The sequence below is a fragment of the Odocoileus virginianus genome, chromosome 23 (genome assembly GCF_023699985.2).
Source record: "Odocoileus virginianus isolate 20LAN1187 ecotype Illinois chromosome 23, Ovbor_1.2, whole genome shotgun sequence".
In the NCBI taxonomy this organism is placed as follows: Eukaryota; Metazoa; Chordata; class Mammalia; order Artiodactyla; family Cervidae; genus Odocoileus; species Odocoileus virginianus.
The window spans coordinates 1,344,441-1,368,135 of record NC_069696.1 but is presented as its reverse complement, the minus strand read 5'-3'; the positions used below and the strand labels follow the sequence as shown (position 1 = coordinate 1,368,135).

Sequence of the window (23,695 nt, the reverse complement as noted above, 5' to 3'; positions counted from 1 at the left end):
AGTTGCTTTCACGTAATGAAATATGTATGATTTCCAAACAAACATGTAAAAAAGTTGCATGATACAACCTCTTGTAAACATGTAATCAAACATTTATTTTGATCAGTTTTGCAGTTTTCTTTTTTAGTTTTGGGGCCACACATTTTGCTTGGGCCCTAAATATTTTCAAAGGCTTTCATCTAGGCCCTAAATACTTTCCTTCAGAAGGTTGGCAGGCCCAAGCCTAGATATGGGACACAAAATGTCTGCTGGACAAACAGCCTGGTGTAAACCCCAAACTTCTACTAGTGCAAAAAACTGGCACCCCACTGACAATATAATGCTACTGAAATCAGACCCTCTCTGGGACTTCCCTGGTGGTCCAATGGCTAAGACTCCATTCCCCCAATGCAGGGACCCTAGGTTCGATCCCTGGTCAGGGAATTAAAATCCCACATGCCACAACTAAAGATTCCTCATGCCACAACTAAGAGTTTGGCGAAGTCACATAAAGAAAAATTTCTTAAAAAAAGAAAGAAAATGGACCCTTTCTTCCAAATCTGGGCCCAGAACAAGAAGAAATCACACCAGAAGGGAGATGCAATAAGCCCCTCCTACAAAGATGGCACCCTGCTAATCAGGCAGAAGGTCAAGTCTTCACACAGGAGCACCAGCTAAAACCAGCTGCCACTGGGTCCATGTGGCTTCCCCAAGGGCCCTGCCTCAGGACCACGGAAAGCACCTCTCACCTCCATGTTGCTGCGGAGCTCAACCGAGAGGCCGTTCTGCTTCACTTCCACAGATTTCATGCAGGCCTGCCTCGCCCCGGCACTGCAGAATCCGTTATGGAGAATCAACTCCAAGTCCTGCTCCTTGTTGTGAAACAGAACGTATGAGCAGTTGCCGGTCAGCTTGAAATTCCGCCCATCAAAGGTCACGATGTGCCGAGTGGAGCTGCCTGTGCACACACCTGGGCAAGAAAGCAAAGGATGGGCATGACCTGAGCGGACTCCCACCAGAGCAAAGAGGCAGCCGCATGCAGATGACCAGAGCTGAGAGCTGAGTGGACCTTTTGAAGCCATTGAGGCAAATTTCTTCCTTTTTACAGACTAGGAAATTGATTTTGAGAGGTAGAAGAGCTTAGGTAACACTTGGCCATTAAATATATTCCTAGGGAAGGTTTAGAAGGACAAGGATTCCATTACAATGTGGCAAATTATAGAGCCATACTTCCAAAAAATGTAAACGTGCAAAGTTAATGCTCTCCTCCACAAGGATGTCTTGGCCCAGGAAACAAAGTGAGGTTCCAGGGGTGTTAGGACACGTTGAAACCACAACAAGCTAAGCAAACCATGAGCTCATGACCTCTCTGGAAAGGAAGTTCCCCTAAAGGCGCACGTGTCTTTTCAGCTACCAAGTGACTAATGGTACACATGGCCACGTTGACGTGATCCCTTAAGAGACCCTGCAAGAGAAATATTCCTGAAGCCAAAACAAACGGTGGGGTCTCGACACAACCTCGTCTGCCACTCGTTCATCCATACCATCAGCAAACTCTCAGGGTTTCTATTAAAACACCACTTGGGAAGACTAATCATCTTGCAACTATGTCAGATGATTCCATAAAAATCTCCCCAATGGACCACAGTCCATGAATAAAAGAAATAAGTCCTGAATATTCATTGGAAGGACTGATACTGAAGCTCCAATACTTTGGCCACCTGATTCAAAGAACTGACTCACTGGAAAAGACCCTGATCCTGGGAAAGACTGAAGGCAGGAGGAGACGGGGACGACAGAGGATGAACTGGTTGGATGGCATCACTGACTCAATGGACAAGTTTGAGCAAATTCTGGGAGCTGGTGATAGACAGGGAAGCCTGGCGTGTTGCAGTCCATGAGGTCGCAAAGAGTTGGACACAACTGAGTGATTTAACTGAACTGATGGACCAGAGTCATACATGATCTGAAAATTAATCTCAGAAACCTCAGTAAAGTTGGAAATGAGCCTTCCAGACAAACCATGACTATGTCTATGGTGGTGGATAAATGGAAACCAAGAACTGAGAGGCAGATCCAGGGGGTCAGCAAGGACTCACTAACACTACCCTTGCTCTCCGCCAGGCCCAGGAGACCTCCACAGCAAGAGTGACCGTATACCAAGGCAGCGCAGACCCTGGCAAATGATACACCATCGGTCAGGGCTGATCGGCTCCCAGATGCTCTTCTACTCAAAGTTCCCCACGTCTTGAGCAGCCGGTCACATCCAAGCGACAGTCCTGAATGCTACCACCCCACTGACATCCACGCTGTAAGTGTTCCCAGACACTCCAGCTGGGTACCGTAAAGTCTTTTTTTAAAAGAAAGTATCTATCTGGTCTTAGTTGCTGCATGTAGAATCTTTCAGTTGCAGCATGTGGGATCTAGTTCCCCAATCAGGGATGGAACCCAGGGCCCCTGCATTAGGAGTATGGAGCCTGAGCCACTGGACCACCAGGGAAGTCCCTGTGGCCAAGTCTTAAGCAGTCCAACCCCAGCTGCCACAAGAACATAGTAAGTCCCAAGGTAAAGAAATGGCATTAAGTTGGCAGGCTAATGGAAGTGGCTTTGCCCACCTGGGGCAAGCTGTTTCAGTGAAATGGTGTTAAGTTGGCAGGTCACTGGGAGTGGCTTTGCCACCTAAATGACTTAACTTCTGTGATCCTCTCCCATTTGCTCTGCTCTCTTTAAACCAACAGGGCGACTTCTGGGCATATCTTTTGATAGACTTCTGACACTGAGAACCACGTGAAGGCCTCACACACAGAAGGCAAACAAATGCAATCAGCTAGGATGGTGGAGAGGAAAACTCAAGATGGAGCACAAACAGGTACAAAATCAAATGAATGGTAATGAATAATGGGAGTGCACACCAGGGAAGGGGAAAACTAACCTAAATAATTTTGGTGAAAAAATTTACTCTATACCCAAAGTGAAAGTCGTTCAGGCGTGTCTGACACTTTGCGACCCCATGGACTATGGAATTCTCCAGGCCAGAATACTGGATTGGGTAGCCTTTCCCTTCTCCAGGGGATCTTCCCAACCCAGGGATCGAACCCAGGTCTCCCACACTGCAGGTGGATTCTTTACCAGCTGAGCTACCCGGGAAGCCCTGCACAAATGTATACTCTAGTTAGGATATTCAGTTTTCATAAAGATATTGATTAGCAATTCTGTTTTTGTGGGTTTTGTTTTGTTTTTTTTTTTTTTTAATGCATGGCATGTGGGATTTTGATTCCCAACCAGGGATCGAACCCACACCCCCTACATTGGAAGCGTGGCATCTTAACCACTGGACTGCCAGGGAATCTCCTTGGCAGCAAATCTGAAACTACTCTGTGTGTATTTTATATATGGTCTACAAAGGAATGAAGGCCCAGCGTTGCTCTAAAAGTGCTCAAACTTCTATAAGGTAAGGAGGACCCCTAAAGAGAGACAAAGAGAGAGCCTGTGTGAGGGGCTGAATGCAAAAACAAATAAATAAAAATAACAAAGCAAACCAGAAGGATGGCAAGATGAAGCAGTGGGCAGGCAAAGAATATAGAATACACAACTGATATCAAAGGAAAACTCGGGAGAGCTGGAAAGAAAAAGCAGCTGCCTTAAACACTTGTCAGGCCAGAACACAGGGCCCTCCCACAGAAGCACCAGTCCTGTTAAGAACTTGAGAATCCACTTTCAGCCTCACTCTCCCCCGGCTCGAAACTGGAGGGAGGCTGCCCACACCCCCTCCCTAGAGGCAGGCAGTCCATGCTGGGATCAGGGAGGCTTTTCAGCTCTAACTCAAGTTAAAAGTCTTATTTATTACCCAGGAGCAGGCATCTATCCAGTATTCTTGCCTGGAGAATCCCACAGACAGAGGAGCCTGGAGGGCTACGGTCCATGAGATTGCAAAGAGTCGGACACAACTGAGCGACTGAGCAAGAGGCTGAGTACTGACCTCAGAAAATCAATTCTTCCCTCTGGTTATGCATTATCTGGGGATGTGTCCTCCAAAAGGCACAGGAAGGAGATAGGGAGCCCTGGACTGGAATGGAAACATGTCCCAAAGACAGGAAAGTGAGGGGGTGGTAGGGACAGGAGATGGCCTTCTGGTCTACCTCTTGGCACAGACAAGCAAAAGGTACCACCCCCTGAACGCTGCCCAGGCTGAGGAAGCAAAGGACTCACAGGGACAGGCCCAGCGGCAGCCACAGGCTTCCTCCATTCTGATCGGGGTCTGGCTGTCGGGGCATGATGGCTGCGGCCCCTGATCACAGTTGACCCGGTGACTCTTCAGCAAGGTCTGGCCATCTGGCAGGCAAGTCACCGTGTGGCACTGATCCAGCAAGGTCCAGACGTCCCCAGGCTGCAGAGAAAGAATCAAGTTCGGACAGGGACTGGAGTGAGGCACTTCAACATCCGCTAGGCAACTAACCCTCCCACACTCAGGAGACACAGAAACTACAGCTTGGGCCTGAATGGCAAGGAGGCAGGATACAGAACATAAGAATTACAGGTGGATCCACTCCCATCCCCAACCAAAATTATTTATTTATTTATTTATGCTTTTATTATTTATTTCATTCCAGGTCTTTGCTGCTCCGTGGGCTTTCTCTAGTTGTGGCGAGTGGGGGACACTGTCTAGTTGTGGTGCGTGGGTTTCTCATTGCAGTGACTTCTCCTGTTGTGGAGCACAGGCTCTAGGGTATGCAGGCTTCAGTAGTTGCAGCTCCTGGGCTCTAGAGCACAGGCTCAATAGTTGTGGCCCATGGGCATGGTTGCTCCACGGCATATGGAATCTGCCCAGACCAGGGATCAAACCTGTGTCTCTTGCCTTGGCAGGCAGATTCTTTACCAGTGAGCCACCAGGGAAGCCCCCAATTTAAAAAAAAAAAAAAAAAACTACTGGACCCAGACCAAAGGAGGAAAAGTTAACCAGGGGGTCGAGGACCCCAAATATACATTCCTGATCTTTCCTTCAAAGCCAACAGAAAGGAACTTACCCTCCTCTCATTCCCATCCTCATCCACGCAAACACTGACGAACCCTGAAACAGATACAAGTCAGACCTCTGTCCCCACCCACCACCCAGAAATTCTGAGCCATTCGCTCAGCTACCTGGCTAGTCCTTGAAGCTGGATTAACTCTGAAAACAACGTGAGTGAAATGAGCAGTGAGGATTCAGGTACGGGAGATTAGAAGGCAGTCATCTTGTGGTTCTTCAGGCAAACGTTGTGGGGTGCTTTTTTTTTTTTTTGGCTTTGCCTTATGGCTTGCAGGATCTTAGTTCCCTGATCAGGGAGCAAGTCCATGCTCCCAGCAGTGGGAGTGTATGATCCTAACCACTGGATCGCCAGAGAATTCCATAAGCTTTGTGGTTGTTAGTCATTATAGTGATACAACAGTAATAACATGGCAACAACTACAATCAATATCTTCTTGTCCTCTTTTCTATGTATTGATGTTAATAGATCAGTGCCTAGTAAGAAGAGGGAAATGAGACAAGATCCTGAAATCTTAAAAGAAATCATCAAAATTCCTACTAATTCCTTCCTTGCTATCATCTAGCAAGACAGGGCAATAACTCCTAGTAGGTTTGGACTCACACCTAATTATATTAGGTAAATACAAAAAAACAAGTTTAAAAAATATCATGTATGGGGAAGAAAAGGAGATCAAACCAGTCAATCCTAAAGAAAATCAACCTGAATATTCATTGGAAGGACTGATGTTGAAGCTGAAGCTCCAAAACTTTGACCACCTGATGCAAAGAGCTGACTCATTGGAAAAGACCTTGATGCTGGGAAAGATTGAAGGCAGGAGGAAAAGGAGACAACAGAGGATGAGACAATCGGATGGCATCACGATTCAATGGACATGAACTTGAGCAAACTCCGGGAGATAGTGAAGGACAGGGAAGCCTAACATGCTGCAGTCCATGGGGTCGCAGAGAGTCATACACGACTTGGCAACTGAACAGCAATGGTAAAAACAAAAAGCTTCTAACCCTAAATCAGCTTAAACTATGGTACTTTGATGTTAGATTCTATGTTACCGTATTTATTTTTTTAATCTTTTCATTTTCTTTTTTATTGGAGAATAGCTGATTGTCAATACTATGTCAGTTTCAGGTATACCACAAAGGTATTATTATATTTTTTTAGATTATATTCCGTTATAGATTATTACAAGATCTTGATTATAAATCTCCATGCTATACAGTAAATCTGTATTGCTTTTCTAAAGCCTTTTACACCCTTGCTGAGGATGAGTGCAGGGCCTGGAGAAGAGGTCCATGACCTGTGGATATTGGGGTTCCCTGACTCTGCCTTCCATTTCTTTGTCCAGAAGCCCCATCCATAGTGAGCAAGGACAGTAAGGAGGGGAGGAGGTAGATACATAGAGAACTTTCTGGCAGCCCCTTGGAGATTTGTCTTAAAATCTCCCACAAGCAGAAATTTATAAATCATGGCCTATAAAACAGTCTTAATTCAAGGCCAAATCCCATGTATGGGAACCTCTAGTGTCTAGATGGATTTCATTGCTTTTGCTTCTATTTTGAGGGGATAAGATAGGCATCACAAGACTCACCAGAGCATAGCTTCTGGAAGAAGGAGTTGCCAAGGGCAACCATGCTGGGGAGGTCTTCAATCCGCTGGAGCTCTGCCACGTTGGAGCTGGCCCCCGGGCCTGCCAAGACCCTCAGCTGGGCTGCATCATACTGGTCCCCAATCCCGATGGGGAATACGGCCACTCCTGGGGTTGCAGAGGAACGAGAAAGGGTCTGTGCCCACCTTTGGTCAGGTGGGTTCAGAGTGGTCTGGCCTGAAGCTTCACCCAGCCACGTGTAGAGCCTCCATACTTTAAAGCAATTATCCTCCAATTAAAAATAAATTTTAAAAAAACTGAAAAAAAAAGATGAGGTGTTCTCCAGGGAGCATAAGGAGATGCTACATCATTCCACTCATCCAGCACTCCACGCCTCCTCCCCCGGGGCAACACTACCTGCCCCAGCTCACAGCATGAGCTCTCACAAGACCTGCAGCCTAGGCACACCTGTAACCTTTGCCTTCCTAAAGCAGCACCCTTGGTCTCCTCCTGTCCATCCAGCATCCCCAAGCCCCTAGGCTGGTACCAAACAGGGGCCACGAATACAGGAAGATCCCTGGTGGTTCTCTAGGCCCCAGCACGAATCACTCAAGCCTCAGACACATGGGAGTGGAGAGAGGCCAATGAGGCCATAGTTGTGGGGGTACGACCCGGCCCTGGACACAGAGGGCAAGTCAGGAGAAACTGAAGGTTACAGTCAAAGGAATGCAAATGAAGGATGTGTGCATGAATGCTAAGTCTCTCAGTTGTGTCCGACTCTTTGCGACGCTATGGACTGTAGCCTGCCAGGCTCCTCTGTCCATGGGTTTCTCCAGGCAAGAAAACTGGAGTGGGTTGCCAGGAACACTCGTTTATCACCGCTTCACTCCCAAATAACACAGGGATTGGGCAATTTCCCACTGTTTGAAACCAGGCCACACGTGGGCATCAAGCATTCGAAATCAGCCAGGACATCGGAAAGTAACCACCACCCACTCTGCCCTCCAGCAGGTTGGGGGGTGGGGACAGGGGTGGTCTCAGGACTGAACCCTGGACACTCACGGTTGGATCTGGCAGCAGCGGCAGCCGCCTCCACTGAGTCCATGGAGGAGCCTGTGACCAGAATCACCACCACCTTGGAGGCCCCGGGCCTGGCACCGTGGACTTGGGACGTGATGTAGCGCACCGCGAAGGACAACGCCTCCCCTGGGAACAGACAGGGGGCCGCACAATCAGTCCTGACTCAGAAATGGTGGTCCTGAGGCCAGCTGAGCACCCCGTCTCCTGATGGAGCCTCAGATCACGAGACGGAGTGACTCGGAGAGGCTCACACATGGGTGAGATGGGGAAGAGTGTCTCGGCCCTTGGTTTACAGGAAGGAAACTAAGGCTAAGGAGTGAGGCGGCCAGCCGGGGTCACTCGGTCACTTGTGCCAGGAGCGGGGACTGCATGCAGCATCCCCCGCCCCCAAGCCCGCACCCACATTACCGACTTGGCTGGGGCCTCCCTCGCGCTGCATGGGGTCCACAAGCCTCAGCAGGTGGTCTTTGTCCATGTGCACGCTCCAGGACACGTCGATGTTGGTGATGCTTCCGTATTGCAGGACTGACACCTGGGTGAGCTGAGGGCCTGGCGGGAGATGGGGCGCAGGAGTCACACTCTGGATCAGCCCCCGTAACACCCCGCTTCGGATGCCTCACTCACCTAGGTTGGCTTTTGAGATGAAAGCCTTGGCGAAACTCTTCATTTCATCAAAGTAAGAGGCTGGAGGGGTGGAGGAGCCGTCCAGGAGGAGGACTACATCCAGGGGCTGGCTGCAGTCTGCGGAGAGACAGGAGAGAGGAGCCAAGGGCAGCGGGGGACAGGGCCCAGATACGCAGTGGAGGGTGTGTGCAGGGCGCTGGACTGGGAGGCGCCACATCAGGGAGGCATGTCGCCCAGTCCTGCATGGGTGCGGCAGCTGGTGCCAGGTGGCAGGCAAGGGGGCTGCAAGACCCTGGGTGTGGAGACGTTGGGGGGATGCCAACACCGCACAAAGGCAGTTTAGACACCACAGGCGGCAGCAAGAGGCAGAGACATCCTGCCTCTCCATTTCGGGGGCTCTTCTGGAATTGAATGATAGACTGGAGCAGAAAACAGGTAGATGGCAAGGGAAACAGAGCAGCCCATCCTTGGAAGGTGGACTTGTGTGTCCGCAGGTCTCAGGCGGCACATAAGGAGCTAGGAGGTGATTCTATTACAAAGGCCTAAAGCTCATGTGGATGGTTGGGACCAGGGTCATGATCACCGTGAGGAAACAAACTCTGCCCCAAATGCCATTCTGAGATCGGATGAAGCTATTACTGAGCAATCACAAGAGTTTAGATAAACCAGTGGCCCAAATAAAAACCAAGAAACAAAGGCATAGACAACAAGTGTAAGGATCAAGAGACAATGAAAGAAGGCTAGTGATTCTGGAATGGTTCCAAACACTCCAAATAAAGATACTCTAGAACTAGGGATTGGGCTTCCCCGGAGACTCTGTGGTTAAGAGTCCATCTGCCAATGCAGGAGACATGGGTTCGCTCTCTCATCCGGGAAGATCCCACATGCTTGTGGAGCAACTAAGCCCATGCATTGCAACTGTTCAGCCTGCACTCTGGAGCTGGGGAACCACAACTACTGAAGCCCAAGTGCCCTAGAGCCGGTGTTCCACAAGAGAAACCGCCACAGTGAGAAAAACTTGCACCACAACACAGAGTAGCCCCCGCTCACCACAACTAGAGGAAAGCCTGAGCGCAGCAACAAAGACCAAGCACATCCAGAAATAAGTAAGTAAATAAAGAACTAGAAACTGATTAGTCGTTAGTATCAGCTAAGAAGGTAGTAATAATAGCAGGGAAGATAAGCCATCTTTGAGTTCTTGCTATGTCCTAGGTACCATTCTAAGCATTTACAAGTAAGCACTATTATTATCCACATCTTACAGATGCATGCGTGCTGAGTCACTCAGTTGTGTCTGACTCTTTGCGACCCTATGGACTGTAGCCTGCCAGACATCTCTGCTCAAGGGATTCTCCAGGCAAGAATACTGGAGTGGGTGACCATGCTCCTCCTCTAGGGAATCTCCCCAACCCAGTGATTGAACCTGGGTCTGCAGAATCTTTACCATTTGAGCCACTGGGGAAGCCCATAAGAAAAGATCCGTCCCCCTCAAAAGACCACAGATGCCTCTCCCTGAAGGCGGGATGTGACAGAAAACAGAGCAGAGAAGCCAGACTGGAGTCTGAGAATGGCATCTCCACCAAGGCAGCCCCCAGACCCCCCCGCCAAGTCCTCACTCCCACGCCAAGCGCCCACATACCTGGGTCAGGGATGAGGGTGGGGAGGTGAGGGCCGTCTTCGGAGCAGCACCGCTGCAGCACCAGATCCGGAGCTTCTCGGGGGAGCCTCTCGAAGTCCTGGATGAAGATGGGGGTCTGGGGCCAGCTGACCCTCTCCAGCTCCTGCACGTCCACGCGGGGGCCCACGCCGATGGGCACCAGCTGGATGTCTCCGGGCATCCGCCGGATCTTGTCCGAGGCCGGGCTGCCCGTCACCATGTAGACCAAGTTGGGCGCCTGCTCCCGGTCCCCCTGGTTGGCGGAGAAGCTGTGCTCCGACAGGTACTGCAGGGCCAGCCCCGTGTTCGTCTGGTTGCCACCCCGATAGCGGACTTCACGGAGCCGCCGCAGGACCTCCTCCTTGGACTGCGGCTCCCTGAAGGAGTGCTCCACGCTCACCACGTACGAGTACTGCAGCACTGTGACATGGATGCCGTCCCGGCCCACGTCCATGCGCCGGATCACCTCCTTCACCATCTCCGCGCTCCTGTTGAAGTTGGCCTCGCCCACCTCGTCGGAGCCTTCCAGGAGGAACGCCACATCCAGGACCACGGAGCTCCTCTTAGGTCCCGACGGCGAAGGACCCAGGAGCAGAGGCGCCACAGTGACCTGTGCGGCGAGGGGACGTCGCGTCGGGGTCGGGGCAGGCACCTCGGGGGCGAGGTCGCAGAGGTAGCCGACGATCTCGTCCATCCGCTGCTCCAGCTCGTGCACACCGCTTAGCACAAAGGCTTTGTTCTCGGACGCCTGCTTCTCGATGAGGCGGATCTGCTTGAGGCTGGCGTGGGGCCCAATGCCCACGGGGACCACGGAAACCTTTTTCTTCTTCAGGCCCTGGGCGTAGCGGACCAAGTTCCGGGCCAGCCTGGGGGGCTCCTGGCTGGCCGTAAGTAGCAGGGCCACGCGAGAGGCCTCGGGCCGGTCAATCCTGCCGAAGATCTGGAAGAGCGTGTACTTCAAGACCTCACTGGTGGAAGCCACCTCGCTACCCGCGTACTTCACCTGCCCGGCGATGCGCCGCAGCTCAGACGGCCGTTTCCGGTCCTGCAGCGAGAGGTAGGCGTGGGAGCCATCGTGGTACTCCACCACGGCCACGCGGATGCGCTTCTGGGAAATGTGCAGACGCTCCATCATGCCCACCACGAACGCCTTCAGCGTCTCGAAGTCGGCCTCGGACAGCTTGGAGGAGCCGTCCAGCAGGAAGACGAGGTCCAGGAGTCTGCTGCAGAAAAAGTCGTGTAGGGGCGGCTCCGGGGTGTCCTCCACGTATGGGGTTGTGGGGCTGACCGGGCCTTCGGTGGGGGGCGCGGGCAGGCCTCCTGGCTCCCTGCAGGCTTCACAAGAGAGGCTGACACCATCACAGTGACTGCAGGAGGGGAGAGACCAAAGTGGTTCAGGAAGAAGCTCTGGGTACTTCCCAGCCCCCTGGACCTGAGCCCCCAAAGACTACTGCCCACTGGAAAGAGACACCATGCTTAACGTATGTCCCCAAGCAGTCCCCTACACACACACACACATACACACATGCACACACACACATATACACACATGTACGCATATACATGCATAAATATACACATGCACATTTTATACACATAGATACATACACATAGGCACACACATATACACATACACACTTCCTTTGAGTTGTGATTCCTCTGAAAACCAAAGCTTCTACCCAACCTAGGACCAAAAAATGAATTTTTCTTCTTTCTCGGCAGTCCACACAGCCATTCAAAGTTGATTGATTTTCAACCTATGCCTCTAGCAACATAAATATTTAATTATAATCCAAGCCTTCTCCCAAATATCTCCAAAGACAAACACTGCTCTGTAATGTTGACGCTAACCAGGACTTGTAAATGCTCTACTGAAGATATATGTTTTTCAGTATTTATTAAACAGAGTCTAAGCTGCGTAATTCTGTAGCGTCTTTAACATGTTGGGCTTTAGAAAGAGAGGAAAACTGGAGTAAAATCATTTTGGAGAGATGAATAAAGATTTGAAATCCCAGTTTTATCTGGCAGAACAAAGTACTGGAAGTGGTATTCTCGAGTCTCCAAGATGCTAGATGGGGAACAACAGTAACTCATTCATTCTTTCCCACAATGGACAGGCGATTTACGCCCATCACGTGCCAGGATCTGGCTATGCCCCATGCCCAGCCCCAAGCCCCCACACAACTTCTCACCCCACCATGCCAAGTTTCCGGTCCCCTGGTCACTTCTCTTCCTTTCACCAGGATTCTGGAAAGTGGCAGGGTCTGCCAGACCACAGGAGAAGCTGCCTGTGGTAGAGACCCATTCAGGCTAGAACCTTGTCCTGCAGGCACTCTCAGCCGTTGTGGCCACTTGCTCGCAGCATCGCAGTAGGGTGAGGGGACAGCAGTGCCTAAACCCCGGAGTATCCCTGCGGAGTGCCTCCCAGAGGTGTCCCCAGCCTGCTCCAGGACCGCTCTCCACACGGGTTTGCAACCGCAGCATGTACCCAGGTGACTGCCCTCCCCATGTGCCTGCAGCTCAGAACCCCTACACTTCGGCACAGCCAGCAGGCAGGCAGGGTCTTAAAGGAAAGTCGATTCCTACTTCCTCATACTCCACGTGATTTAGGGCCTCCATCCTTGGTTAATGGAGCATGAGTAACGTACTCTCGAGTTTTCCTGTGTTTGCTAGAAAATTCACCCAGGATGAGTGCACTCGGAGTCTGACCCTGGCAGCCATAGCCACGGCCCCTTTCTTCCCCAGCGAGTTTAAGTTCTCAAGTTAAGGATCCCATAAGGAGTGGTGCTGAGCATATCAGCGTTGGGACAAATATTCTCAACTTAGGAGCAGGGCTTCAGGGAGGTCAGAGCTCACCCCCCAACTCCTCCTCACCTCCCCAGGGCCAGCTGCCAGAGGCAATCGGGTAATGGGGCAGTAGGGGGCCCCTACAATTGGTAGGGGGCAGTGACCGGTGTCTAGCTCCAGTTATGAGAGCCTCATCCTGGAACCTTGGCGGTGGCCCGAGGTGTCTAAGCTCTGCTGCCGGATCAGGGGCTCCACCTCACTTTTCCCCCACCTGCACCCCTACCTCCAGGAAACAAGAAACCTGCTTTCCATAGATGCCTGTCCCCAGACTAGATGCCACCTCCAGGGACAAGAAGAGGCCAGGCCCTTCCTTCAGCAGCAGGGATAAAAACCTAAATCTCTTAAGAGGTGTTTCCTGGGGAAGAAATCTAGTGTGTCTTCAAAGACAGAGAGGCAAACTGAACAAGAACAAGACGTCCTTCCCCAAACAGACACTTTGGAGCAGGCCCCCAGGTTTGACAGTGAGACTGACCATTCAGACAACCCGGGGTGGGGTGGGGGGTGCCGTGTTACCAGATCTGGCAATGCTCAGGGTCCCCAGGGTTCAGGGTCACTTTCTTCCCGGAGGCTAAGCGCCGGCCCTCCACCTGGCACACAGGGCAGTCCTCGGGGTTAACGCAGGTCTGCAAAAGCTCGTCCAGGATTTTTCCTGCACGACAAGCCTCTTGTTAGGAGCCAAAGTTCCACCTTGCCTGCAAGGAAGACTCTCCTGGCATCAAAGGGCCTGTCCCAGCTCTGCCTGCCTCCCCCAAGGGCCACCACATCACTTAGGGAGCATCCTTTCACCTACAAAATTAGGAGAGGGGGTTCCTTCTCCCACCTTGCCTCCTCCAAATCCCAGGACAAAGCAGGTCTTATCACCAGGGGTCTTTTTGTTCCTCCACCAAAGAAGATATCTGATAACTCTCAACCTGTGCTACCCACTGCTGTAGCCACTAACCACCAGTGGCTGTTACATTTGAATGTAAATTAAGTAACATCAACAAAACTGAACATTCAATTCCTTAGACACAATGAGCCCACGTCTGAGTTGAACTCTCCTGGCATTGCAGAAAGTTCTATCAGAAAGTGCTGCTCCAGATGATAAACCCATCAATGGACCCCCAGAAGCATCACACAGGAGCTCAGTTTGGCAAAAATCCCAGCTGGCCTGGCTTTGGTGGAAGGACATGGAAACAGGACCTAGGGTGATGGGGCTGGGGAGAAGGGCCCTTGGGCGAGGCTGAGATGAAGCAGGACGGGGCGGCACTTTCCCGAGGACTAGCCCACCCTCCATGCCATCCCCACTTGGGGCCAGGGCCTCACCGGGCGGGCAGTGTGCGTGGCAGCCCTCCACGCACGGCACGGGGCAGGCCAGGGGCTCCGGGTGCTGGCACGTGACGGGACAGGCGGGAGCACAGCTGTTGTAGCGCCACTCGCATTGGTACCCGCCCTCCTTCAGGTTCCGCTCCTCACAGTTCTGGGCTGTGCAGACCCCCAAACAGGCAGGACGGTTATTAAGACCCCGGGCAACCCCATGCAGCCCCGGACAGATAGCGGGAGACCCGTGGGGGTGACGGCCCCGGGGAGGAGACAATGGTGCTGGGGAAATAATACACAGTAACCCACCTCAGATCATCTGGGCTTTGAGAGCCCCCCAACCAGGAACCCAGTGGTTCTGAATCTGTTTTCCTTTTAAAAATGTTCAGTCGCTCAACACAGGAAGGAAGACGTAACATAAGTATCTGAGCTGCTCGATCACAATAGTGTGAAATGTGCTTAGTGGGTCAGTCGCATCCGACTCCCCATGGACCATAGCCCGCCAGGTTTCTCTGTCCATGGGATTCTCCAGGCAAGAAGACTGGAGTGGGTTGTTATTCCCTTCTCCAGGGGAGCATTCTGATCCAGGGATTAAATCTAGGTATCCTGCACTGCAGGGAGGATTCTCTACCATCAGAGCTACCTGGGAAGCGCTTGCGATGGTAAAAATGATCGAGTTTAATTACAGACATGCTGACCTCTTTCTTCTCTTCTTCACTGCTTCCTCTTCTCCTTCTCCCAGAATGTCTCTAGAAGAGGCTCTCCCTGTTGCTCTATTCAATCCTGACCCTCCTCACGCACACCTGTGTCCTGACCCCTCCACCTCGGCCTTCACCCTCACATGGGTCTTTCTCCCCCACCGAGGTGTCCACCCCCAGGGTCTCAAGGTCTAGATGTGTGAGGGGAGGGGGCACGGCCAGGATCGTGAGGGACCACAGGACTCACGGCACAGTGTGGCTGTCCTCCAGGCCACCACCTCGCCGTGCTGGGCACACACGTGGGCATAGGCAGCGATGGTGTCGCAGAAGCAGGCGCAGTCCCCGATGGACTCGCAGGAGCAGGTGTCGTAGATGCAAACATCCAGGTACGGCTCGGGGTTCACCTGCAAGGGAGGCGCGGGTGGCCATGACCCAGGGCTGCACTTGGGGACTCTGGCCCTTGGCCAGGCAGGAATGTGCCGTTGATCAGAGTAGGGACAGCAGCTCCAGGGCAGAAGGAGAGATGTGAGGCCACGGTGCCCAGGAGGGGGTGGGTTAAAAGGCAGAAATCCTATGTCCTCACTTGGATTCCAGAAAAGGGGGGGAAAGACAGGCTTGCCAGCCTCTTATAGATAAGATGTGCCTGAGAATTTTTCAGAAGAACATTCCTTTCAATCCACTGTTCCAGGCGCCTGCTGAGCCACCATCCATCCCCATAACCCACTCCCACCCTCACGGGAGTCTGGGTGCTTTACATAAACACAACACACACACACACACACACACACACACACACACACACACACACACTCTTCCCTGGCCTTCACTCAGCAGAGAGACCAAGAAAACTGAAAACCCATCAGGACCACCCATACTGCCCCGCGAAGATGCTATAGGCTGACGTGCTGGACCTTGGCTGGCCCAGTGCTCCTGGACTCCGACCCCAAACCTACCCAAGGGAAAGTCCACCTGCTGTCCACATTCAAGCTCAGTAACCACCTCCCGCCTTCATCTGCCCCATACCTGACCCCCACACACCAGCCTTGTTCGGGAGAGTAGTGGTTGGAATGAATCTGGACATAAAACAGGTCACTGGGCCCAACAGCCTTGGTTTCTTTGACCCTCTCACTGTTTCCCCACTTCCTGCTCAGGTGCCCGGGGTCTCCACCAAACCAGGGGATCCTACGTATCCTTCCAGGTCCTGCAGGACTAAAAATCACTGGCTGGACAGGAAGAGATGAAACACAGGTGCTCAGCCACTCCCACGAGGGAGACGCCACGGAGCAACAGGCCTATGCACCTGGCTGTGACTGCCCATACACGTGTCCATACATACACAGACACACACCTACCCACAGATATACACGTGCGCATATGTACATTCAGAGAGAGACAGAGAGGACACTGCACTGAACCTTGTTCGGAGAAATTCCTCATCACCACGTGAGATAAAGACATCAAAAGAAGCCATAAAATGAGGGCTCAAAATCTGGCTTTAAGGGAACTTCCCTGGTGATCCCCAGATCCCCTGGTAGTTGGGATTCTGCACTTCCAATGCAGGGGGCACAGGTTCGATCCCTGGTCGGGGAACTAAGATCCCACATGCCACACAGAGCAGCCAAAAAAAAATGTTTTTAATCTGTCTGTAAGACCAGATGAGTTTCTGTGAGACAAGACCTGGGAGCCCAGGGCAGGGGTGGAACGCCTGGGGCCAGAGACATGGCAGGGTCAGGAGAAGGGAACCCCCCATTCTGAAGTTAGAGATAAGGTAACCTGTGGGGGACAAACCCCAAGACAGAGGCCAGAAGAGCAGCTCTGGCAGGATGCACAGAGAGCCAAGCATTGCACAGAAGAAAAAGGCTTTGCCAAGCATCGCTTTCCCGATAAGCCATAGATTATTCTTTCTGTTTCTCAGACTGAAGCCACGAGAAGTGAGCAGCTACAGATCATTTCTAAAGCTCCTGGAAGCATCCATGGTTGGAAGTGCCTGCCCCCCAGGTCCCCCGCCACCCTCACCAGCCTGTTGCACTCCCGGAAAACATCACTGGTGAGGACCCTGCAGGAGGAATCCACCATGGTCTGCTTCATGACGTTGTCGTAGCAGGTGGCAGGGGCCGAGTCCAGCGGCACCTGGGGAGCCAAGAGGGAGAACACAGGTGGACCCAGAACAGTCAACCTGGAAGCACCCAAGAGGCCCTCTCCCCGAGCCCGCCCCCTGCAGGCCACACCACCCACCTCGCACAGCAGGGGGGACCCTGACCTACTTTCTGGGTGTCAGCGCACCGCGGGCTCACTTTCCAGGAATTCCCAAAGTCCACTGGGTCTTCCTCCACTTGGAGGCTGCTGCTGGTGAGGTCGTTGTTCTGGATGCCGTCAAAATTCCCACACAGGCCGCACACCCGCTCCTGGGGGACAAGTGGGGGGAGCGTGAGCTTTGCAAACCTCGGAGCAAACTGGCTGAGTCAGGAGGAGGAGGGTTCCGGGCAGCAGGGGAGGCAGACTCGCCTGAGGAAAAGGAGGAGGGAAGGGGATGGGAGGGCGGCCCAGAGGGAGACCAGGGTGGTCAGCAAAGCCTCGACCCTGCCAAGGCCTTTGGCCTGCTTCTGCACTGACCTCCATGCTGTGACTGTTCAGTCGCTCAGTCATGTCCGACTCTGCGAACCGATGGATCGCAGCACAACTGTCCTTCACCATCTCCCTGCATTTGCTCAAACTCATGTCCATTGAGTCGGTGATGCCATCCAACCATCTCATCCTCTGTCTCCCCCTTCTCAGTATGAACATAAATGACCCCATGTTAAGGTTAAGGAAACCAAGATCATTCACAGAGATCCAGGTCCCTTGGAGGGCCAGTTAAGCAGCTTGCGTCCTGATCCCTGCAGTATAAACCATCAGCCGCCCCAGTAAGGGTCTGAGCAGAAGAGAAGCTGGTTCAACATTACATCAGTGAAAGTGTGAGAGGTCTGAGGAAGGAGCCCTCTAGTCCCGCTTGACTGTGGACAGGTGCTTGCCTTCCCTGGACAACTGCAGCCTGTTCAGAGCAGGCTGGCCAGGATTCTGTGTGTGTTAGTCACTCAGTCGTGTCCAACTCTTTGTGACCCCATGGGCTACAGCCCACCAGTTCCTCTGTCCATGGAATTCTCCAGGCAAGAATACTGGAGTGGGTTGCCATTTTCTTCTCCAGTGGACCTTCCCGACCCAGGGATCTAACCCATGTCTCCTGCATTACAGGCAGATTCCTTACCATCTGAGCCACCAGGGAAGGCCAGGATTCTGCTGTATACTAAATGCTACCAGGGCTGACATAGTATCTTACTTGTCTCCATGTTCACCCATCAGGGGGTGCAGTACAACAAATCCTGACCAACTAATGAGTGAATAGATGGAAACCATCACATCAGAACCACAGAACAAGGACTTCTCCGGAGGTCCAGTGGTTAAGACTCTGCCTTCCAATGCAGGGGGTGCAGGTTCGATCCCTGGTCAAGGAACTAAGGTCTCATAAGCCGTGAGGTGTGCCCCAGTTTTTTTTTTAAATGGACAAAATCAGCCTGGAAAAGAAAAGGTGATGCTTTTAGAACCTTTTTGAAGTCCTGCCTTGAGACAAAGAGAGGTGACTTATTCTGTTTTGCTAGGAAATATGTAAGAAAAATGTTCTCACAGGTGGACAAAAGAACAAAGATATTTACTTGGCCTAATAGCCCCTGTGTATGGCCCCTGCCTGGTCCCTGTCCTTACTGACCACCAATCACCCCAAGCCCCTCCTCTCTAGCCACCCTGGTCTGCTTGTTCAAAACAAACACCATCTACCTCAGGGCCTTGGCACCTGCTGTGCCATCTGCCTAAACTCTCAAGTCAGGATATTTACATGACTCCGTTCCCTCTTTCGCAAAGACTCTATTCACACTTTCTGTGTGAGTTTCTGTGAGTTTGTGTCTCATCACACTTTCTGAGACAAGTCTCATCAGACCAACCAATCTAAAATACTTAGTGGCCCAGTGCTTTAGAATCAGTCTTGCAATGCAAAAGGATGTGGGTTCAATCCCTGGTTAGGGAGCTAACATCCCACATACCACAGAGCAACTGAACCCAAACACCACTAGAGAGTCCCTGCTCTGCAATGGAAAATATCACATAACATGACTAAGATCCAACACAGCCAAATAAATAAATATTTTTTTTAAAAAGACATATAATAGGGACTTCCCTGGTGGCCCAGTGGCTAAGACTCCATGCTCCCAATGCAGGGGGCCTGGGTTTGATCCTTGGTCGGGGAACTAGATCCCACATGCTGCAACTAAGAGTTTACATGCTGCAAATAAAGAGCCTGCACGCTGCAACTAAGACTCGGAGCAGCCAAATAAATAAATAAAATATATATTTTTAAATATATATATAATCTTTAAAAAATGAAACACATAATATCCCCACTAGAATACGACCTCCATCAGGTTTCCCTGATGGCTCAGAGAGTAAGGAATCTGCCTGAAGTGCAGGAGATGCAGGAGATGTGGGAGATGCAGGAGATGCGGGTTCAATCCCTGCGTCAGGAAGATCCCCTGGAGGAGGGCATGGCAACCCACTCCAGTATTCTTGCCTGGAGAATCCCATGGATAGAGGAGCCTGGTAGGCTGCAGTCCATGAGGTCGCAAAGAGTCAGACACAACTGAGCGATTAAGCAAGCAGGCAGGGTTGTGGTAGGCAAAACGATACCCAGCCCCAAAGATGTCCAAGTCCTAATCCCCAGAACCAGGAATATGTCACCATACACGGCTAAGGGAACTTTGCAGGTGTGTTAGGTCAAAGACCTTGAGACAGGAAGACTGTCCTGGGTCATCTGGGTAAGCTCAAGGTAATCACTGGGTCCCATACGGTGTGCAGGAGAAGTCAGAATGAGAAAGGCGATGTGACAGAGGGGAACAGAGAGCAGACAATGCTATGCTGTTGGCTTTGAAGATGGAGGATGGGACCACAGCCAGGGGATGCAGGCAGTCTCCTGAAGCTAGAAAAGTCAAGGACAGATTCTCCCCTCACTGTATCAATAGTCAGTTATTTCCCCCCCGGACCCAGAGTGCCTAGAACAGTGCTTGACACATAACAGGGGTTTAGTAAGCATCTGTTGAATAACAGAATGAGTACATTGCTGATGCTCTCCAGAAATGGCATGATGTCCCAAGGAGCAGCCTCACTTGGGTACGAGCTGAGAATGAGCCATCAGAATGCTGGGAAAGTGGGTCCTGCCACCAGGGCAGACAGAGCACTCATCACATACATGCGTGGAGGAAATGAAGTCCCAGCAAACTGTCAAGACCTGGACAGACACCACGAGCTTTCCCCCAAGCACATCATGAGCCGTCTCACCACAGCCCCTGGCAGGTGCTGGCCTGGGCTCCATGGGAGGCACACTCAGAATGTTCTGGAGTGTTATAGTCACATGGTGTGTGATGGGATTTGCTCCTTAGGTTAGGAAACCTTAAGAATACCTACTTCCAGTCAAGGGACTGTTTGCAGGGTCCAGGACCCTCATCCTGCCATAGGCAACTGTCTCGGGAAACAGCCAAGGCGAACTCTAATCCTTGAGTCTTATTTGTGTTGGGAGGAGGCTGAGCCAGGTGACCACCCATCTTCCCCCTGAGACTGTGGGTGAGGATCCCAGATGCTGCTCAGGGAGCTGAAGATGCAAGCAGACAGAAGAGGGAGGAAGTGGAGAAAGGCCACCCACCTGGTACGTCCGCTTCAGGAACACGGAGACGGCCAGGTGCCCGTCCCAGACCACAGAGAGGGACTTGCCCAGCAGCACAGTGATGTACCGGCCGGACTCCACCACCTCGAAGTGCGTCTCATCCTTCATGGGCTTCTTCACGTTCACCTGAGCGAGAGACCAGGACAGTAAGGGACAGTATACATGTGTATATATATAATGCACGCTTGTATATGTGTATGCTGCTGCTGCTGCTAAGTCGCTTCAGTCGTGTCCACTCTGTGCGACCCCATAGACGGCAGCCCAACAGGCTCCTCTGTCCCTGGGATTCTCCAGGCAAGAATGCTGGAGTGAGTTGACATTTCCTTCTCCAATATATGTGTATATACCTGTATATATATGTGTATATATATAATGTATGCTTGTATATGTGTGTATATATATTTGTGTGAATAATGCATGTATATATGTGTGTATCATTTGTATATGTAATACATATAAATGTGGGACTTAATATATATGTGTGTATAACACAATTATGTGTATAATGTATGTGTATATATATGTGCAGACATTTGTATATATTATATATAAGTGTGGGTATACATGCATACGTTTGTATACATTTGTACACGCTATATACGTGTGTGGGATACAATATGTGTACGTATATATATATGCATATACATTTGTATGTATATGTGTATATACATTGTGTATACATTTGTATATATAATATATATGCACATGTGTGTATAATACATTTGTGTATATATTTATATGTGTTGCATACATTTGCATGTATGATACATATAACTGGGTATACAATATATGTATACATGTGTCTAAATGTGTGTATACATGTGTATATATAATACATACAGCTATGGGTATATAATATGCATGTATATGTGTATACATGTGCATATAATGTATATTTATATAATACTATGTGTGCGTGTGTATATATAATACATATAGCTATGGGTACATAATACATATGCATATGTATGTGTGTATAGAATATATATATATGTATATGTGTGTGTACATGTGTGTGTATATATAATTCATATAACTGTGGTACATAATATATATGTATATGTGTGTACACTAGTATGTGTGCTTGTATGTGTATAATGCATGTTTATACATACACGTGTCTACATGTGTGTTGTAATAACAAGACTGTGGGCATATAACACAGGTGTGTGTGTGCATGTATTCCCATATGAAAGTCCTCCCGCCCTCCAGTCCACCCAGAGTCAGCCTGGCTCTTTATACACTGGTGCAGATACAGTTACACACCCTCCTCCACATGTGCCTGCACTTTCTTTTACTAAAATCCATCACCATCTGCACCTGCCCCCCTCGCAGGACGTGGTGAGGTCTCTCCACCAGCAGCATCGTGCTCCACCGCACATGTCCTGCACGAATGCTGGGCACTGCTCCCCATTAGCTGACGGGGGGACTGAGGGTGGGGGGACCTGCCCACACTCACCTCCCCGTCAAACAGCTCGATCTCTCCTCCTTCCACCAGGATGGTGATGCGCTTCCTGCACTTCAGGGAGGGGACGCTGCACCCCTCATTCCCCACCAGGACCCGGAAGGTCCCAGGGTTACTACCGCAGTGGTCCTGGGGAAAGGAGTGGGTGTCAGGAGAGAAACACGATCCTTCCACCCCTCCCCAGACCGGCAGACCAGTGGCCAGCCCTCCCAGGCCTTTGGAGGGAGTGTTACAGGAGGCTGCCGTGACCACACGCATGTGTGTGTGCTTGTGTGTTCATGGCCAGATGACATTCACAGGTGTGCCATCCTCCGCCGTCACCCACGAGCCGAGTGCCTACAGTCAGGCAGGGAGAAGGGCTGGGGGGCAGGAGGGAGGAAGAAGGGAGGCAGAGGGGGAGTGTGGACACATCAGCCTGCTGCTCCCCCCACCCCGGAGCCTGCTGGGCCAGCCTCAGCCAGGGACCCACGCTATCAGGCATGTGACACTCGCTAGACCCAAGCTCCAGTGGAGTCCCCTGGGTGGCTGGCCAGGACTGTAACCAAGGACCGCCAGACCCAGCAACACCAGCTGAGCTGCCACCTCTAGAAGGGAACGGAGGCTGAGTGGGCACTGGTCCTCTCTGGGGTCTGCACAGAAAAGAAGCAGAAAGGGACACGCTTCTGGCAAACACCTCCCATCGTGGCTGTCGCTGCAGTGTGGTGGGGAAAACCACTCAACTTAGAAAAGCTAGGTGCGGGCTTGCTTCTGCCATGTCTGGGATAATGTTGAGTAGGTCACTTACCTCTCTGACCCCCCCCACACACACATGAGTACACACACATACATGCACATGCATCACACATACAATACACACTTGCACACATACACCCAGACATGCACATATACATAAACAGACACACATTCATAAACACACAAAGACACACACATAACATACATACAATATACACTTTCACACATACACACATGCATATATATACACATGCACACATACAGACACACATTCATATACACACAGAGACACATATACACACATACATAACACACAAAGTACATGTTCATACACAGCCACACACATGCATATACACACAAGTGCACGCATATACAGACACATGCATATACGCACATACACCCACATGCACGTACATAGATAACACATGCAATACACACTCTGCACATACCTAGACACATACACTGACACACACGCATACATACATACCACACATAGGACGTGCCCCTCTGTAAGATGGAATTAGCCAACCTAACGGGACTCAGGTTAAACGGGTTTGTCTCAGGCTAATGGGTTGTCAGGTTAATGCGTTTGTGTTGGGTTCGTGGGATTGCTGGGTTAAACGGGTTAGTGTTGGGTTAACGGGATTGTGAAAGTTGTAAGAGGGAACAAAGGTAGAAGCGCTGCGTCACCAGCGGAGATTTTTCTGGAGGAGAGAGTTTAGTCCTAAGAACACCTCCCAGAGGAGGAAGGGGGGGCAGGGAGGGGGCCCAGGAAGAGCATTGAGGGGACATCAGCACTGGCTGTGGGGCGGGACTAGCGGCCCCCCGAGGGCACAGCTCCACGGGGGCACAACTGCCCACCTGGGCAGCTTCACTGGGCAGGCAGAGGCCAGGGCAGGGGGTCTGACCAGCTCCTCTCACTGCACTGAACTGTCGTGCTTTCTGGGTGTCCAGATCTGAAC

General features: G+C 51.2%; 1 protein-coding gene across 3 annotated transcripts in view; it reads right to left on the bottom strand.

The window, feature by feature from the left end:
* The window catches only part of VWF (von Willebrand factor), a 126,192-nt gene that overhangs the window by 35,210 nt on the left and 67,287 nt on the right, over window positions 1-23,695 (bottom strand). For all 3 annotated transcript variants that reach the window (XM_070453136.1, XM_070453135.1, XM_070453137.1), the window contains 15 exons: window positions 21,996-22,130; window positions 20,516-20,662; window positions 17,058-17,198; window positions 16,810-16,923; window positions 15,041-15,197; window positions 14,102-14,260; window positions 13,310-13,445; window positions 9,932-11,316; window positions 8,293-8,409; window positions 8,077-8,217; window positions 7,651-7,794; window positions 6,592-6,756; window positions 5,004-5,047; window positions 4,189-4,366; window positions 729-949 (listed from right to left, as the gene is read on the bottom strand). In XM_070453136.1, coding sequence (XP_070309237.1) covers window positions 729-949; window positions 4,189-4,366; window positions 5,004-5,047; window positions 6,592-6,756; window positions 7,651-7,794; window positions 8,077-8,217; window positions 8,293-8,409; window positions 9,932-11,316; window positions 13,310-13,445; window positions 14,102-14,260; window positions 15,041-15,197; window positions 16,810-16,923; window positions 17,058-17,198; window positions 20,516-20,662; window positions 21,996-22,130 — 3,384 coding nt within the window. The remainder of the gene's footprint in view (window positions 1-728; window positions 950-4,188; window positions 4,367-5,003; window positions 5,048-6,591; window positions 6,757-7,650; window positions 7,795-8,076; window positions 8,218-8,292; window positions 8,410-9,931; window positions 11,317-13,309; window positions 13,446-14,101; window positions 14,261-15,040; window positions 15,198-16,809; window positions 16,924-17,057; window positions 17,199-20,515; window positions 20,663-21,995; window positions 22,131-23,695) is intronic.